At 37.6% G+C, this 19,277-nt stretch overlaps 1 protein-coding gene across 4 annotated transcripts in view; it reads left to right on the top strand.

The window, feature by feature from the left end:
* Window positions 1-19,277, top strand: part of arhgap9 (Rho GTPase activating protein 9) — a 39,820-nt gene that overhangs the window by 8,935 nt on the left and 11,608 nt on the right. For 2 of the 4 annotated variants that reach the window (XM_055160392.1, XM_055160393.1), the window contains exons 2-16: window positions 416-479; window positions 3,417-3,473; window positions 3,539-3,853; window positions 4,750-4,945; window positions 5,938-6,326; window positions 9,970-10,245; window positions 10,870-10,959; window positions 13,327-13,392; window positions 14,375-14,506; window positions 14,581-14,679; window positions 15,367-15,428; window positions 15,506-15,593; window positions 16,566-16,661; window positions 17,629-17,727; window positions 18,161-18,266. In XM_055160392.1, coding sequence (XP_055016367.1) covers window positions 3,632-3,853; window positions 4,750-4,945; window positions 5,938-6,326; window positions 9,970-10,245; window positions 10,870-10,959; window positions 13,327-13,392; window positions 14,375-14,506; window positions 14,581-14,679; window positions 15,367-15,428; window positions 15,506-15,593; window positions 16,566-16,661; window positions 17,629-17,727; window positions 18,161-18,266 — 1,921 coding nt within the window. In that variant the 5' untranslated portion in view covers window positions 416-479; window positions 3,417-3,473; window positions 3,539-3,631. The remainder of the gene's footprint in view (window positions 1-415; window positions 480-3,416; window positions 3,474-3,538; window positions 3,854-4,749; window positions 4,946-5,937; window positions 6,327-9,969; window positions 10,246-10,869; window positions 10,960-13,326; window positions 13,393-14,374; window positions 14,507-14,580; window positions 14,680-15,366; window positions 15,429-15,505; window positions 15,594-16,565; window positions 16,662-17,628; window positions 17,728-18,160; window positions 18,267-19,277) is intronic. The other 2 variants (XM_020918547.2, XM_055160391.1) reach the window with 1 other exon arrangement.

Below are 19,277 nucleotides of genomic sequence, written 5' to 3'. Positions count from 1 at the left end.
ATTTGTGGTGAGATCAATCGGTCGATCAATGATTACAGCTGCAAAACTCTTTCATTTGGTTCACACCCTGGACATGGCTTCACTTTGCCTTTCCAAACAACATGCCCCCTCTTTCAAAGTTCACATATAGTTTATTTGCATGAACGCTTGATAGCCAGCTGATGCACTTTCTCTTAGCTGAAGTACTCCGCTGTTGTTTTCAACTTCACTGCTTCCTATGGGGGGGAGGTAAGGTCACCAAGGGTTCATTGAGAAGAAGGTAGGGTCTTTTGGGCTAGATTAACTGGATGCTATGTGCTTAGGAGTTTGTAGGCATTTTGATGTTAGCTAGTCTGAGGTTCTTTTGATAATCTTAAAGACAGCCATAACATCCTCTTTTATTACATTTGAATACATATTTTCTTCATCTTTTTAGGCATGGACATAACTGGAAGATTGTGACCGCCCTGATGTGAAAGCCTTTTTCTGTCAAGACTATGGTGAGTGACTCTGCTACCTCTATATTTGGCTTATACACAAATAGACTCCATTTATTTAGAGTGGTCGTATGGGAGACTGTTATACAATCCATTTAAAACTATATATAGGAACGTCCCAAGTCGTGTTTCGATTTTATCAGTCGTCCAACCTTAGTTGTTTTTGGCAACACTTTCTTTCCCAGTTAATGCCATATGGCCTTCTCTGTGGTAATGAGTGTCCTGACTACGGCCATCTGACCTATAATTATAAACAGGGCATGCCACTTTTGCCATATCAGTTCAAGTAATCTATTTTGACTTTATTAATAAGAAAATCCATAATTGTATGTAACTGTAGTGGCATAGATGTAACTCCACATCAGAGTTAAGTTGTATTTAAGGTCCTACATTACACAAAATTGACTCTTGTGAGCTTTAAATCATGTTATAATGTTATTACCTCCTCAAAAACATACCCGGAGTTGTGTTTTGTTTCATTCATACATATCGGTACTTTTCAAGTTAACAGCTACCTTTTTTCTTTTTGTTCTGTAGAGACTGACAATGCCAGGGTTGAAATTAGCCAAATGATTCTAGTGAAGGTGCATGGCATTTCAAAACATAATGGAGCACTTACTGTATTACCACATGACATCAGAAGGTGGAGTGTTTCTGTTTGAAAGAAGAACAAAATATTCAGGGTTTGTGTGTTAAACGTGTGTGAATGAAACAAAACACAAGTTTGAGTATGTTTTTGATGAGTAAACAACATTATAACATAGATCAAAAATCAGAATGAGGCTAACTTAGTTGGAACTATTACCAATGACAGTCATTTCCAAGCACATTACTATTGCATGCTTTTCTATTGACGGCATTTTAGTTTTTTTATTGACGCAGTGTTGACTCTTCTTGAACAGGTGTAAAGCTGAAAAGGATATGAGCCAATGTGTGGTTGTGCTTTTGATGTGACTATGTAGTTTCCTGTTTGCTTTCTCTATAACTGCCACTTCAACTGCAGTGTCTAATCATCGAACACATGTAACCTTTTAACATTCATCAATTAGTATTTAGTGATAATATGACTTAAAAATGCTCATTATATTCAATTTGTTTAGTTTTGTTTAGAAAACTTTACTTACCTGTAAAGGGAAATTCTGTTTGCAATCACAAATTGCAGCATTAAAGCCCACACACATAGAGTAGTTCACGCAGGTCAGGCGCTCATACAGTATGGACATCAGAGCTGAATGCAAATGAGGCATAAAGTGCAAAAGCTAGATACAAAATAGAACACCAACCTTAAACACAATATAAAAGTTAAAAAGCACACTTGGCAACATTTATTACACCTCTGTTTTAGTAGTTGAATGGCAAATGAAATAAAGGAAGTAACAAATCTAGACTACAGGGGCACACACTCGGAGTGCCCCGTTTGTATGTTATACTAGTATAGAATTTTTTCCCTTTTTACTATAATCCCACTATTGCCACACTTTTATGCTTCAACTGGTGCTACATTCTCAACAAGTGTCAGTGGCTAACTTGTGTGTAGTGATCATTTTTAGATACAGATAGAAATCAGTGCATTAGTATTATAAAATGCAGTGATCAATAATATTGTCTTGAGATATTTTCGGAGAATGTATGTGGTTTATTATATGCTTCAAAATAAATATTCAGTGTTCATTGCACATTAAAACAGTTACTGCATCTTTGTCCCATCATGCCGACAGACAGCTCCCTCTGCCCATATGCCAGTTTACTATGGGGCTTTACTGTAATACTGTGTGTGGTGGGGGTCACTGCTCTTTGCTTTAATAACAGCAGGATTACCCGAGGTCGACGCCGCTAACCCTGCTTTCTCCTCTGGTGCTTTCAACCACACGACTCCCACTCAGTTTCTCCTGCTGTCTCCACTTTCCCAGATATTTCTAAGCATCTCCTTGAGAAGTCTCACAATCCCAGGTCTTAGGACTTGTCTGCTTCACCCTTTCTTCTTCATCCATGGGTATTTAAATCCCCTTTCTATTGACATGCGTCTCTGTATTGATCCACACTTGTTTGCATTGAGATGGGCTGTGACAGGGACTGAAGGCTCTGCTGCTATCCACCCAGTGTAGTTTTATTTTTTTATATGTAGGGGTAAGTTAAGTTTGGTTATGTAAGCTGGTCTTATGGGGATGGAGAGGGGGGTTCACTTGGGGATGCTGGCTCAGGTGGGGAGATAGAAGCTATTTTGGCTCCACAGCACTTCTCGCTGCCAAACACATGAGGTATTTACACAGAGTGGTCGCAGAGTGGCCAGTTTCAAAGAATATCTTGCAAATATTACTAATATTGCTGTGTGTTATTGGAAAACGAGGGCAAATGTAATAAATGTTGAATGATCCCACCACCAAAAATGTTTGATAGGGATGGGGTGAGATATCAAACTGGCTTCACAAGAGCAAGACCTGATGAGATTTTGACATAGTTTATAAATAATACATTTTGCGGTTCAGGTTGCAATTTTGGCCACACACTTTTTGATTTATTTGATATTTTTTGCTGTCAAACCAGCATTAGCCCTTCTTTTTGTCCAAGCCAAATGTAAATATATAGAACAAAAAAATCCCACAAGATAATTTTCCTTTTGCGTGCACTATTTATTAATCAATCAAACAAACTTTATTTATAAAACACTCTTTATACACAGCATGCAACCTAAATAGCTCTACAAAGACAATAAAATCATTCCCGGCAACCGACCCGCAGTCTACAGAGTCACATGCACACCCCTCCACCCCACACACTCTCGCACACTTTCACTCGCACACACAACTAATGGACATTAAGTTGAGCACATTAAGCTGAGTACAGATGAACCAGTTGAGAAAGCACCATTAGAGGAGCTGTCAGGACACAGACACAGATGAGAGATGAGACAGAGACACAAGTTTTATCTTCTTGTTGCAGGAGATCTTGTTCATCCTTAAATTGTTTGGAAAACTGTGTCAGACTATTGCTAAAACCGTAAGTTACAGTAATATGAGAGTATTCATTGTAGAAACCTTATGAATTTATTCTTTGTCTTACAGAGCATGGATCAGACCTGTCTCCTGCCCCCTGTGCCTTTTGTGATCACATCCAAATCCCAAAGTGTTTGATGAGTCTGAGCCAACAAGGCAGCCATGTTGTCCGGTACGTGGCGGCGTTCTGTGGGATCTCAGCAGTCCGGCCCAGTCACCGCGGGCAACACCCGGGGCCTGACTGTGTGTGGGGTCACCAGCGGGACAGTGGTGCTCGAGGCCCAGTATGACTATAACTACCGCGCAGCAGACGGCAGGCAGGTGTCCATCAGGGAGGGGGAACGCTTCATTCTCCTCAAGAAGACCAATGCAGACTGGTGGCAGGTGAGGGATGGCAGGGGTTGTGAAATTTGTGGTGTGTTTAATTTATCTAAGAAATCATAACTTGTTCTCCATATAAATTATGCAAACAATTGGACTAATAAATCATTAAATAAATTTATAGAAAGTCAGTTATAATTGTTAGTATTGTTAGCTAGTAATTGTTGTAGGATAGGAATTTCATTTTATTATTTGACACTACTTAATGCTGCCCCCCGCGTTAAGTCGTATGTTTTGTTGTTTACTACACCATTCTAATCTGTTGGTCACTCGATTAGGTTGAGCAGCTTTACAGAAAAGTAAACCATGTAAAAGCAGCAATGAGAACATTTTAGTGACATAACTGTCTGCATATTTGTGCAACATTTAATTTGGTCATGGTGTGTAAAACAACATCATGAGAATCCTTAAGAAACCATAAATAAATTAACCATTGGGCATTCATTTGAGGTTTGGAATCTCAACTGAACCGAAATGCAATTTGAAAGGACATATTTAACAAATTGGAATTTTTAAAGTACCATCCTGCATAAAAAACTGTTAACCCTGTAGTTTCCAGAATGTGATTTTTGTATTAGTTTGTCAGGTTATAGGTCAGTCTTTTTATCAGTTCTTCTGGAAGTATTTAAAATGTGTAAACACAATCGTTAAAAAATAATTTGCAAAATTAAATTAAAAATCCCAATAAGATATTTTTACCATATTTTCCAGCCCAAATGCAAATTATGTATACTCCGATCTTCTTGTACATATAATTAGATTCGTTTTAGTAGTATCAGTATATGCCAGATGACTACTCAGTGAAATGAGCTGCTTAATTATCCAGCTCTGGCTCTCTCCACTTGTGTGTATTTTTTTATTTAACAAAGTCGTCTGAAAATATGTTTGTTTTTTGACAGGTGCGGCGAATTGGCGCGGCCAGTAAGACAAAGCCTTTGTACGTCCCTGCCACCTATGTGACAGAGGTGCCTATTCAGCCCATGCCCTCATCCCAGCGCTTGGTCACATCAACTTCACTCAACTCCAACTTCCGGACACTACCACGAGTCGCTCTCACGCCAAGCCCCACTCATTCAGTATACAGTGAAAGGAAAGGTACAGAAAAAGAACAAGATCTGACCAACTTTTCTGACAAATTTGGGTCAAAAGGGGATAAAAGATCTAAGTTTATTACACAGCCAGAAGCAGTTTAGAGTGCATTTTGGGATTGCTCAGTTTCTATTGTTTTTTTCTGTTTGTAAATCTTGGCACCGACAGGACAATTGGCAAATGTGTGTGCCAACCAGACTTATTAAACTAGGAATTATGCTATGATTTCTGAAGAAACTTACATTGACAAACCATCTGTGCTTTTTCACATTTACAATATATTTAATGATGCTTCTCATATCAAGCAGCAAACTTTTAATAATTATGAGTATGATAGATTTAGTAAAATCAATTTCCTATTAATATGCACATCACCTACAAGAGAAGTATAAAAATCTATACATAAAATGTTTAAAGGTCCTATATTACACAAAATTTACTTTTGTGATCTTTAAGCCATGTTAAACGTTGTTACTTCATCAAAAACATACCTGGAGTTGTGTTTTGTTTCATTTACACATTTACACACAAGTAACCATTTATCTCCATCTACATCAGAGTTCAAAATGTTCTGGTCTGTTCTACCTTGTGATGTCATGCAGCTTTCAAGTTACCTTTTACCTTTAGTTTAGCCAAGATTGGCAATTCCAGGTCTGAAATTATCCAAATGGTTCATGTTAAGGTCTATACAGTATAAAACACAGTGGAACACTTCTGTATCACATGACATCACAAGCTGGGACAGAGTGTTTTCGATTTGTGACAAGAACTCTAAATTAATATGTAGGATTTGTGTGTTAAACATGTGTGGATGAAACTCAACACAACTCCAGGCATGTTTTTGATGAGGAAACAACATTATAACATAGATCAGGAAATTGTGTAATGTGAGCCTTTTAAGCATTTTATTAAGTAGGTAATAAATTCCATTATTTAAATTTACTTTCTAGTAATAGTAATAGTTTTACCATAATATTGATTACTTATTCTGTCCATAGTGATGCATAAGCCTATCTACCGCTCCATGGACAACCTCAACTCAAGCAGTGCCTACCAAGGAGCGGGCAGCAGCGCCAGTGGTCATGTACCTACTCTGCCCCTGTCCGGATTCACCTTCACCCCAAACACATGCACATCTTCATCAGGTCACCTCATGGTCCCCAAATCTCCCTCTTTGTCCACTTTTAAACCTGTCTCATCAAACTCCAGGGTGATTCCTACCATTACCCGCAGCCAGAGCTCCAGCAATCTGCCTGAAAATGTAACAGAGAACCCCTATGATGAGGTGGGAGGAGGCACCAGTACCAGAGTGAACTGCAAGTCCCCCAAAAAGTCATGTAGTCAGTGGGACGTCATGGGAAACTCAAGGAAGAAGACACATCTACAGGTAGGAGAGAGGTGAAAGTGGTGTTGCTTTCCACTAACGCCATTCACAACTCATTTTCTTACCTATGTTACATGATTTTCTGATCTATGTTATAATCATAATTAATTCTTTGTCAAAAACATACCTGGAATTGTTATTTGTTTCTTCACACATGTTTAACACACAAACCCTGCATATTTAGGCTTAAGAGTTCTTCTCTTAAACATTAAACATTAAACTAGAGCCCAACCGATATGGATTTTGTTGTGGCCTATATGATACCGATATAATCAGAGTTGGTGCTGCCGATATATTTAGTGAGGTAAAAATTCACTGTAAATCTTGAAATATTTTTTAAAAAACTTAGGTTTGGCTCTGGTGGATTTTAAACTGGGTTTATTTAGGCAACATTTATTGTTATTCTGCCTCTTTGCATAGGACTAAAGCAGGTCTAAGGCAGGTCTAAAGCAGGTCTAAAGCAGGACTAAACTAGAACTGAACCAGGACTGAAAAAGGACTAAACCAGGTCTAAAACAGATCTAAACCATGTGTAAAACAGGACTAAACCAGAACTGAACCAGGACTGAGTGTCGGGACTCAGTCTCTGTCTCTCTCCCTCTCTCGAGCCCAAGATTAGTCCTGATTTATTTATTTTATGCTGAATATATTTATGCACGTTTTTCTATCCTATGCACACGCATATTTATGAAAGTTTCGTTTTTAGCCGCTGCCGCTGTCAAACTACCAAGAGTCTGCACGCGACGTGAAGAGAAAAGAAGTGAGAGAAAGAGAAAACACGACTCCCAATAAGGAGCAGGCTCCCGTCGTTCGCTTCTAAGAGCCGGATCTAAGAGCCGCTTCGTTCGCGACCGACCCATAACTACTAGCGAGTAAATAAACAATCGCTATTAGCCTTTAGCTGTAAATGCTGCGTGCAGCGGTAATTAATTATATGCGCAAGTATCATCATTCACACGTCTATTCACAGCTCATTTACATATCAATGCTGGTCCAGTAACAAATATACGGCCAATATAGTGACTTTACAATAGACCAATAGAAAACAGTCTGTTTATGTGCCGGAGCTACAGCAGCTAATCGCTAACCTATCAGAACGAACCAAAACTAGCTTCAGAGTCGACATATTATCAACACTCAGCGCTCACACAGGCTCCTCCTCACATTACAAGTTTGCACTAATAAATGTCCTTTTAATCCAGACTCAAACCGATTGTCCGTAAAAAGAATATAATCTCAGTGTTGCACATGGATCTATGTCTGCGGGTGTAAACAAACACATGCGACTCTGGGGGTGTGTTCAGGGACAGTATGGACACACACACAGACAAATGACTCCACAGATAAATACTGATGCAGAGCCACATATTAGTACATTTATCTGTCTGTAAATTGGATTAAATGAACATAATGTAGAGAGTCTAAGCTTTATAACGAGGTATAATATGCCCACAAATATCAGCCCCTATCAGCAGGCATATCGGCCGATAGCCGATAATATCGGCCAACCGATATATCTGTTGGGCTCTACATTAAACATTATAAGGTGAAACTGAGCATTTTGAGCTTTAAAGATGCAGACAGTCTAATAATGCGGGCTTACTCAAACTCCAGGTATGTTTTTGAGAGCTAACAACATTATAACATGGCTTAAAGCTAACAAGAGTAAATTATGTATAATATAGAACTTTTAAGCACTTTGTGTTTGAATGCTGCAGTGGGGGCAAATTTGAACACAATCTGGATTTCCCTATTTATTGAACAGAAGTTAGCCCAGTTGTTTCAAATCAAATGAAATATTTCCACCCTAAAAAACAAATACATGGCAGCAGCAGGGCAAAAGTTCATCAAATTAGTCAATGCTTCTAATAAATCTGCAATAAGAAAACAAACAGTATCTTTAGACTTAGACTAATTTTATTGACCCACAAGGGAAATTATTTGGACACAGTAGCTCATGCATCACAATATATTATAGTAACAAAAAGCAAATATATATATGGCAATAATAGATTCAATATAAGTAACAAAAATAACAAGAGACTCTGTCAAATAAAATATAATTATATAAATGCATGTACAAGTAAGAATAAAAAGAAATATAAATACATAGTAATACAAACTCTCATGTATTTGTCATTATTAAGACTCAGTAATGATATATGTGAACCACAAAGTAACCACCACCAATGTATTTGTATAATATTGCTTTAAAACCTAATGCTGCCACAGCATCTGAGGCGGTATTCCATCGACACAGTATCTTGACCTCAATAATCCTCCTAGAGCACCAATCTAGTCAGCAGTGGCATGATGTCAGAGCTGCCCTGCATTACATCAGACCAGATTACAGAAGACATTGTTGGTGAGAGAAATAATCAAGGTTATCTGTCTCAGCTCAGAAAAAATCTGCGTATCCAAAGTGTCTTTTTACCATGGCCTGAATCATGCATGAGGCAGCTGTGATCTGTGAGGGCACTGCAGTACTTGTATATGCTCCACTTTCTCTTTTCCTTTCCTTTCTGTGGCTCTGTCCTGCTGTACAACGCTCCCCTGCTCTCATGGTTTAAAGCCAGTAAGAAGGATTATTGCAGTCACATTCAGGTCACAATTCCCTTTTCCAATGAAAAACGTGTTTTTAATATATTTCAATCTCTGTTGCTCCTACACAGTCATACCATATAATAAATTAAGTATCCCTGTAAACAGCAGGCATGATTATCTAAATACACACTATAATTCTAGCAAAAGAATGACTTAAATAGTTTTACCAATTATTTTTGTATTTAGTCTGTTCACTACAGACATTTTAAACACTATATGTAGTTGCTTAATTTCATCATGTTGTGGCATTGTGTCAGTAGCTGCAGAGAGTTGCGCGGCCAACTGTGAATAAGCTCTGATCTCTGAATCTCTGATGAAGATGAGGATATGAGCATTACCGAATGAGAATGTGTGAAACTATAATATACACACATAATAGTCAAATGCCATAATATAATAATAATAATAATAATAATAATAATAATAATAATAATAATAATAATAATGTAACAAAATGCTCTGGTATTTGAAAGAAATGTTGCTTAATGCTAAAGAGACAAGATACTGAATATCTACAGTAATTGGAAATGGGATTCCTCCAGGTGAGTGCAAGGCTCAGTGCTGCCCCCTGGAGTAAACTATGACAGTGTAACAGAGACCAATTGTACAGGTCCAAACACGTGCCTAATTATTATCCCTTAGACATGACCGGGTTTATGTAACAGGGATCATGCTGCCAGTCCCCGCTGTTTGTTCTCTTACGCAAACCACTGTAAATAATTGATCAAAGGTATTGAATGTCCTTCATGTGCTTCGTTGTGTCAGCTATATATTAATACAATCATTTATTCAATATGCTGTATGTGTACAATCCAGCTCTATGGAAAAGAGACTACTAGAATAAGGCAGTGCAATGACTCTCCTGAGCTTTTAAATTTAGCATGCAAAAAGAATCTATTTAAAATACCTTTGTTTTAAAAGGTCTTACCATGTAAATTTATTCATAGTCCATTCCTTGTCTTTATTGGACATAAACAGTCAAATAAAATATATTGTTCTACTTCTTCATTGTTATAACTGATCCTTGTTTCTCTTGTGTCAGGTCCCTCAAGAGTCATACCTGTCTCAGCTCTCGTGGCAGGTGTCTCCTCTGTACATGGACCCTCAGACAGAGAAGCGGTCTTTCCAGCAGGAGCCCCCCAGTCCTGCCTCGGGACAGCAGCCTCTGCAGACCCTGGATCTGTGGGAGCAGTACACAGACCCCGCCTCGGGCCGCTGGTACTACGTCAACAGTGTCACTAAGGAGAGGTCGTGGAAGCCCCCGCGAAGGGCCCGCAGTCACACAGCCAGCTCCGGGACCAAGGCGAGCTACACCAAGGTGAGCAATGAGCAGTAGTGGTGGAAGAAGTAGACGTTTTGTTACTTTAGTAAAAGTACAGGTACCAAGAGCAAAAAAATCTGTTAAAAATAAGTTTCGTAAAGAGTAAAAAGTAAAAATATTTCTTGCAGAGTTTGAGATCTATAATATAGCTTCAAAAGCATTGATTTTGATACAAATTAGTTCTGAATTTTGTTCAACTGAAACAATTGAGTATAGTTTTTCCATTTTTATTTTTTGTTTTTACTTTTTTGCTCAAGCTACAATGTTTTGTTTGCTCAAACTACTCTAAACTACTACTACTAAAAGTAAACCCATCAGGCTTTTCAGCATGTCTCTTAAAATCTATGTAAGTAAAGTACAGACACCTAAAAAAGTATATTACTTTACCTTCTTTACTTCATTACATTCCACTACTGGCAATGGGGCAGGAGAAGAAGTTCTGTTTATCTTAAAAGGTTAAAGTGTGAAAAATTTCTCTCTACTACTGCTGTTAATTGAGTGCACTTGTTAAGTCAATCCACAAGGAGTCATGTTTGTCCCAATCTTAGGACCAAAAGTGGTGAGGCAGGGCATCTGGTGTGAAGGCCAAAAATGAGCACCATGCATATGTTTCTGTTTCAGCCCACTGTGGTTCAAGCTCAAACGTTACCCAGAGACACCAGCCATCTGACTCTGACACTTCCTGCTACGAGTAATGGGACCATGTACAGGGTAAGGAACGAAAGACTGACAGCTCCTTTTATTGAGTCTAACTTGAATAGTCATTTGCTGCTGTGGTTTTCTCCACCCTCATTTGCAAAGCCACAAACAGGAACAGGGGCAGTTGTCGTCTGTTTTCTCTAATTGCTGTTTAACAGTGATAGTAAGATTATTAAAGTGGCTGCTCTTCTGATATAAAACCCCCAAAACCACAAAAGTATGTCACCTGACCACTAATCCCTGTTGTTTGGTGTTTTCAGGAAGATTTGTAAAACAATAAAATCCAAACAACAGATTCAATCAAACATTCACTCATTTCACTGCATATTATTCTATCAGCTAGCGCTGATGCCGTTACGCAGAGGCCAACAGGACAATAAGTATTAACTCCAACTGTCCATTATAACCATCACATTTAAGTTAGATAATGATAAACATGATCAAACATGATCAACCTATGTTATAACATTTATAAAAACATAAAATATAACAACAGCTATTGGAGCCCATATTTGCTCCAATAACTAGTACTTTTATTATTCACTCCCAGAAGAGGTCATACAGTAACTGGAAAATATTTAATGGTGAAGTTGAATGTGTGTTACACATAGCTCCAGTTGTATTGAATTTCATGTAACTTTTTGTCTTTAAAATTTGAAAATTATATTTCAGTGATTTCTACATTTCCTACTTCCACTTTATTAAACTACTCAACTTAAATGTGCTAACATCACAGTTACACTTCGAAACTTTCCTTCATTTTGTAAACTTTTAGTAGTAGAGGGGAGATTTTCCTGTTGACTATAAAGGTTATGATGAAAAGTGTTTCTGCAATACAGGAATGACTAAAATGGATGCATCCATAGAATGAGTGACGACACAGACACTGCACCGTGAGCTGTGTGATCCAGATTGTGGAAGATAAGCATTTTGCATCTGAAAGTAGGCTTGCCTCATCCTTGCGTCAGTGTTTCAAATTTAATGTAGCTCATCAAAAAATACGCTCCTGATCAAAGAAGTGATTCCCCCATCAGGTTAGAGTGAGGCACACACTGGTGACCTATATGTGCCACCTTCAGTTCAACTCAGAGGTCCTTTCATACAGAAATTATGCAGTGGCAACCTATGCATAGTGTGTCATACTGATGCTGAACCAGGGCTTATGGTGTGATTTATAGGCCTATAGTAGCACAGATCTTTGTACAAGTTTTTAGTGACTATATTGTATTTCACCTTTATGTAGTTAAATATTTTATTATTTAATATAGTGTATATATAGTTTACCATGAGTTAGTTTACTTATGATATACCAGTGACCTGCTTTGAGGACAATCGCTATGGAAATTAACAATTCAAAAACAAATATTACCTCTTTTGAATGGTGAATGACGTCAAAATCAGGAAGATGAAGCCTGTGAATATCACCAACTAAAAATTATAGTGTGAAGAATTTACTAAATTTGCATGTAAAATTTGGTCTTCTTAATAATGTAATTTAAACCAAAGAGTCCTATACTGTTCAGTGAGGAAGGTCCAAACCTCCAGTATTAAAACTGCCATAATTTATTTTGTAAATTAGAAGGCATAACTAGAGAATTAGATCTGATCTGTAAAAAATAAAAATCTAGAAGAATGAAGTGCTTTATAATTGAGCATTATGTTTTTTTACTTGAACAAAGACAATGTCAGTGTGATTGTCAGTGTCAGTTGATGCGTCAGTAGGAGGCACAAATGCTTCTAAAGCTTTGAGCATAATTGAGCTTAGCATTTCCTGGTTGAACTGTTCTGCACGAGGCCAATGGTGTGGGCTGATAAACCTGCTTCCCTCTTGAATGGGGAAGTATGTGCGGAGTAGCAGGAGGGAGAAATGTTATGGTTTTGACTGTCACACAGTCATGACATGCAAAACAGAGCAGAACTTCATCTGAACTTCATCTCATTGTAACAAGTTGGATTGTTGTATTCAAGTCTTCAGTCGTGAACACCTTTGTTGTAAGTAGATTTTAAATGTATTTGATGGTTCCTTTATACAAGTGACTGGTGAGCTTGTTACTGATGTGACCTAGTTCAAAAGCTTCAAAACTGTAAGAATCAAAAGAGTGGTATGCTGTGAATATTTTAGCTGCTTCAACCAGCAGGGTGAAAGAGCTGGCCGCTTTCCTCCAAACTTTGGGGAAAATATGAAATATGCAGTTGTGCATATGCTGCACTGATGATTCACAGTTTTTTTTCTGACAGGATGTATATGAGCTGGTGTGAGGGTTAGCTGGCCCTTATGAATGTACTAACATCCTGTTTGTGAAAAATTGGTTATAGGTTACGTTTAAAATGTGCTATAATTGTTCATGTGACTTTTTGTTTTTTTGTCTTTCCTTGTAGCTGTCACCTGACTACAGCTTTGGGACCCAGGACAAAAACACTGACAGTGGCTGGGACATCTCACAGGTGAGTAACACGTCCACTATAAAGCAGTTTTTAAACATTAGGAATTGGTTCATAAGTTATTTCCAAACTTTAGTTTAGTTGCAACAGTAACACATTATTGCTGTTTAAAATGTACAGCCACACAAAAATTCAAACCTGTAAAACTTTTGTCAGTGAATTATTGTAAATAAAATTGAGTTGAGAGTTGAGTATTGCAATGACATACATATTTTTAACGCTTTGTTCATTATTTCATCATACCTTTTACCCCCCAACTTCAATGCACAATTTGCATTATATGATACTGTTTTGCTTGAATAGGAGATAGGTCTGTACTGTGTCAGCACTATCTGCTCTTTGGAAATGAGGGATTCTCCTCTTAAAATCAGTGAGTTGGAGTTAGATTTGCAAAAACTGCATCTGCGCAGTCTCACAGTAGAATGCATTAACTTAATGCTAGCTATGCGCTTCACATTCCCAGTGATCAGCATTTATGCATATTAAGTTGGTGAAATAACAACTCATCGTGTAAAAATAAAGGCTATTACCCAAGCAGTTTTTACTGCAACATGTTGCATCACAGTGGGGTGTGGGTGCTCGCCTTTTAAAGACCTTTTAAAGGCCTGCTCTTAGCATAGGAGCAGATTTGGCACTCAGTACAAATCCTCTGTCCATGAAGAGATGGCAAACATTAGGGGGGATGTTTAATCTGATTGCTGAAACTGGGTTAGATGGATTTACAAAGGTATTCAATTATGAATGCTGCTGTGGCAAAGTCAAGTGAATATGGGCCTTATGTGTTAAGATAAATATTGAGATGCATAACTTCTCCAGTGTTGATGGTCAAACATCATCCAACTGTTTGGTTTTATGATTTCAGTTAGTCAAAGTACCACTCACATTCATGGTAAATGTGAACTGAATGTACTGTATGTCTTAATGACATTTAGTTTTGTGCCTGCCCTCTGAACATTCACCTGAACATATGTTTTAACCCGTGAAGAGCCTGCCCCGAGCCGCCTCCTCAGACAACCTCAATAGCATGATGTACATCAACTCTCAAAGTCAAAACTATAATGAGTCCAGGCAGCAGCTCAGCCATTCCCAGTCTCTCATCCTCCCTGAGAATGGCAAGGTACAGATGCATTTCCACACATTTATACAGCTCTAACTACTGAACAGCTGCTAAAGCGAACTGTCTTTCCTCAGCTCATTCAGCAGTGCAATGACTACTCATGTAACATGACCAACATTGTAGTGGAGCCCCCCTCTCCAGCCAGCTCCCCAGACAGTGATAACTGCACACCGGTAAGACCCTAAGAATAACAGCTGGGCTGTTGTAAATTACCAGTAGTTAATAACATTAAGCAAAACTTTTTTTTCACTCTCTCTCTTTTTCCAATGTAGTAATCACTTTATTTTCTGCTTACCAAGACATTTGATGTCACACTTACTTTATACACTATAGTTTGAGAAACTATGTTTGGCAGTTACATATTCTTGTTGAACATGTTTGCTTAGTTTGATAGAAGATGCAAGTCAACCATGTGAAAAATGGATTGTTTGGTTACACAGGTTTTACAGGGAAGTGGGCTGCTATTTTTAACTGTTGCAAGAAAATGTGCTTTAACCATGCTGAATAAAGCTGGCAGCTACCCTGTTATGATTTTGAGTCTTATGATGTTGTATACAATGAAATTATTATTATAAACAAATTGTCTTTTTTATTGTTGAAAATTTTATTCTATGTTCAGTATTTAAAACTTTTTTTTTTACTATTAAATTAGCTTTTAAATGGGGCCACTCCGCAGTGGGAGAATTTAGAGCAGTTCCCCTCATGTTTTTGTGAATGATGCAAGAGTAAAGTTAAATGGCTCTCCTCCTCTCAGGATGCTGTTTGTTACAAAAGGGAAAGCCTTATTCTTACATGCACTGACTGAACTACCCACGGCTCATGTTATACATTCAGGGCCAATGTGAAATTTGTTTTTGCAGGAGTTGGAGAAAGCTGGGCTATTAAATAAGACCAAGATTGCTGAAGGAGGGAGAAAGCTAAGGTAAAATTAAAACCACTCTTTTATGAACTATTATAAAACAAGGAACATTTAAGATTGCAATGAATATTTGTTTACAGGAAAAATTGGAGTAATTCTTGGGTGGTACTGGTTGGGAACAGCCTGGTTTTCTTCAAAGATCCTAAATCACAGACGCCATCCAGCTGGGTAAGTGGTGTGCAAATGCAGAAAGCTGAATTTAAAAGATTTGGTTAAAGCTAGTGAGGGGGTACATTTCCTGATTATAAAAGCTCTTGTCATGCATGAGGCACATAACGGTTTTTCTGCCTGATGGATTTCCTATTTTGGGATAAACCCTGCAGACTCTCTTGTCAGCTGACTCTGCACCAGTGAGCTAAGAGCATCAGTTTAAACTCAGAATACACTGTATATTTTTCCCTGTGTCACTTTCTGTATTGAAATGTTTACTTTTTGTGTGCAGCATATATAGAATTAAAATATTTAATTTTGCATCACGCTGGGGGTGTGTTACATGGTGTTACCATGGTGACACAATGCACAAATTATCAAACACAGACAAAAAAGCTTTAGCAGTAAGAAACTCAAAATAAATTAAAACAGCATGTTTTTATTTTCTGTTTAGGTGTTTTGGTGTGATTTTCCACCAAAAGTGAGAGTGACTGTTGGTTGTTGGCTAGCTAGCTGTGAGTGTAATTTTATGTGTGAGAGACTTGTTAAAGTGCATAAATCATCTCTCTTGTTGTAGTTCCAACTAAATCAGCTCTTCCTGGTCAGACTGTGTTAAAATAAAGCTCAGATTAAGTCTAACTTGAGTAACAATGTTTCTAACAAAGCAGTGCTTTCAGTTAGCTTCACACCCTCAGGGAATGTTGATGAAATCAGCTCCGAAGTATCAATAATTAAGTATTATTATTTTCAGTTCTTCCATAATTAATAAAGAGAATCCACTATTGGAACCACATGCAATTTGACAGTATCATCAGATTAAATGTTTTTTATTTAAATACTTGAGACCATTAGACCATTAAAAGTGGGCAGACAATTTAGATTGAGATACCCATCATTACAGTGATACTATAGATTAATATGATGATTTATGTATGTATGTGGCTGGAGAGTATTATTATATTATATGTTGGTGCTGAAATGTCCTTTTAGAGACCAGGAAACAGCAGGCCTGAAAGCAGTGTGGATTTAAGGGGAGCACAGCTGCACTGGGCCAATGATCTATCCAGCAAGAAGAATGTCTTTAAGGTGATTATAATCAGTCTGTAGTTGTTGTTGTTTTTTGTTTTTTTTTGTGGGATAAAAATAGTTTTTTAAAGAAAACTACAGTTCTAATGAATGGGGGAAGTGTGCATTGGAAACACTCTTGTGTTAATTTTTAAATAAACCCCATTGTAAGTACCAGGGTGGAAGAGGAAGCATCAAAACTAATTATGTGACCTTTAGTTCATTGTGATTTCATCAAAAATGTCATTTGTCAGTTGACTCAAGCTTGACCTGACCTATAAACTTTTGCTTTGCTTTCTTCAAGCAGGGAAAGCTCAAACAATGAGATACAGGACTACATTCGTACCATACTCCATACAGATACACTACAACTCACCTTTATATAACAAATAATACTCCCTACAACTGTAAAGCAAATCATCCTTATGTAACAGATAACACTGCCTTCCTATGCCCTCTTTTATATAGCTGAGATTTTATATGTTATTACATCATTTTCTATTTTAATTTGGACTTGTGAATTTACATTTTTCTAAATATGCCTTATTTGACACTTGTCTCTTGCTCTTTTTTTGCTACTTATTTAGAATTTATTATTATTATTATTACCATTTGTATGTTTTACCCTTTGTTATTATATTATATTGTGATATGTGTGATGTGATGTGAGCTGCTGTGTCCAAATAATTTCCCTTGTGGATCAGTAAAGTTGGTTTAAGTCTAAGTATATGTAGTAAACATAGGGCGGCAGTAGTTCAGTTGGTAGGCTGCCCACTGACCTACAGGTTGGTAGTGCGAGTCTAGCTCCGACAGATGAATGCTGTTGTGTCCTTGGGCAAGACACTTAACCCATCTTGCCCTGGTGTTTGAATGTGTGTGACAGGGCGAGTGGTTCCTTGATGTAAAGAGCTTTGAGGGCCTTGAAAGTGGAAAAGCACTATGTAAAAATATGACCATTTACCATTGTCTGTGTGTTTCACTGTTTCAGTTGAGGACAGTGACCGGAAATGAGTTCCTGCTCCAATCAGAGACAGACTCACTGATCAAAGAATGGTTTAACACCATTCAAAGCGTCATTGACCGCCTGGTAATACAATGCCCCAAAACCACACATACCACAGGATTTTCATTAAATATGTATGATCAGTATTGTTTTCATCTGTTAATATGATTTTTATTTAGTTTACAAATGTAATTTCTGCTCATTGCCAGTGTATTAGGTACGGATAATTTGTTGCTAACATTTTCACAGATGTGTCTCAATGCTTCTTATTTTCTTGTGGATACAAATCTTTATTTTAGACATTAAATCATGCTGCTAAATGTAACCATATATTATTGACAGATACGTCATGATTTGGGAAAAATGCACAACAACTCAATCAAAAATCAATGTATTCTTCATTTGTTTATAAACATGTCATATTTACTAATTTACCAATTACATTATTTGGCAGATGCACTAACTTTGATATACAGAAAAACCTTTGTGACTTAATGTTTCATTGTCCTCTCTTCAGGACCGTGAAAACCCTTTGGACAATGTGCTGCTGTATTCTCTGAGAAGAGCGGGCAGTGTGGAGATGCTGGACAACAGTGGGGATGAGGATGAGAGGAAAACATCCCGTAAGTCTCAATGCTTCAGCCACTCTTCCATTACATGTAGTCACCCATCAAAGTTAGAGCATCAAAATTAACTTCAAAGGACGCATATTACAATATTTTCTGATCTATGTTATAATTTTGTTTCCTCATTATAAACATGGAGTTGTGTTTTGTTTCATTCACACATGTTTAACACACAAAGCCTGCTTATTTGGGCAGAACACTCACTGTTCCAATTTGTGATGTCATGTGGTAATGCAGGAAATGCTCCACTGTGTTTTTAAGCTCCATACACCTTCACTAGAATCATTTTTATCATTTCAACCCTGCAGTTCCCAGTATCTACTGAACAAAAGGTGAAAGGTAGCTATTAACTTGAAAATTACCATTTCATGACATCACAAGGTAGAACAGAGCATTTTGAGCTTTGGAGATGTACACAGACTATCAAATGTGTGAATGAAATAACTCCAGGTATGTTTTCAATGGTAACAAGATTCTAACATGACTTAGTTCATTTTGCCTAATATAGGACCTTTAGCAAAACTTTCTTCATAAGACTATAAAAGTGTACCTATATTATAATCTAATTTTAAAGCAAGATTACAACTGTATTGCTAACAACACTCATTGAACAACTCCATAGACCATTTTTAATTCAATGTCAATCCCTTAATTATTCTAGAAACATAAAAACAAGTATTACTCAGCCACAATGATAGCAGTTTTGATAGCATATCTTAAAATGCTGTGAAGTATTGTTGTGTGTTTCTGGTTTCTAATGCTTTTGGGTTTACTGTGAGAATATGGCATTATCTCTCACCATTCACATTTTCATGTCTTATTCAGCTCATTGCTTTGTCTCCTCCTGACATTTCGTACAGGCGTTTTTCACCCCTCTATCTTGTCCTCCATTCTGTGCTCCATCCAGCCTGTGTACATCTTCACACAGCCCCCCTGGCAAGTCTTACCCGCCTGTGTGCTGTCCCACCTGAGGCGCCGTCCTGCTTTGCCTCTCTTCATCCTCACCAC

This window comes from Boleophthalmus pectinirostris, unplaced genomic scaffold (genome assembly GCF_026225935.1).
Source record: "Boleophthalmus pectinirostris isolate CB_2022bp ecotype Guang Dong unplaced genomic scaffold, ASM2622593v1 HiC_scaffold_3, whole genome shotgun sequence".
Taxonomy (NCBI): domain Eukaryota; kingdom Metazoa; phylum Chordata; class Actinopteri; order Gobiiformes; family Gobiidae; genus Boleophthalmus; species Boleophthalmus pectinirostris.
This window is presented reverse-complemented; position numbering and strand designations above follow the sequence as displayed.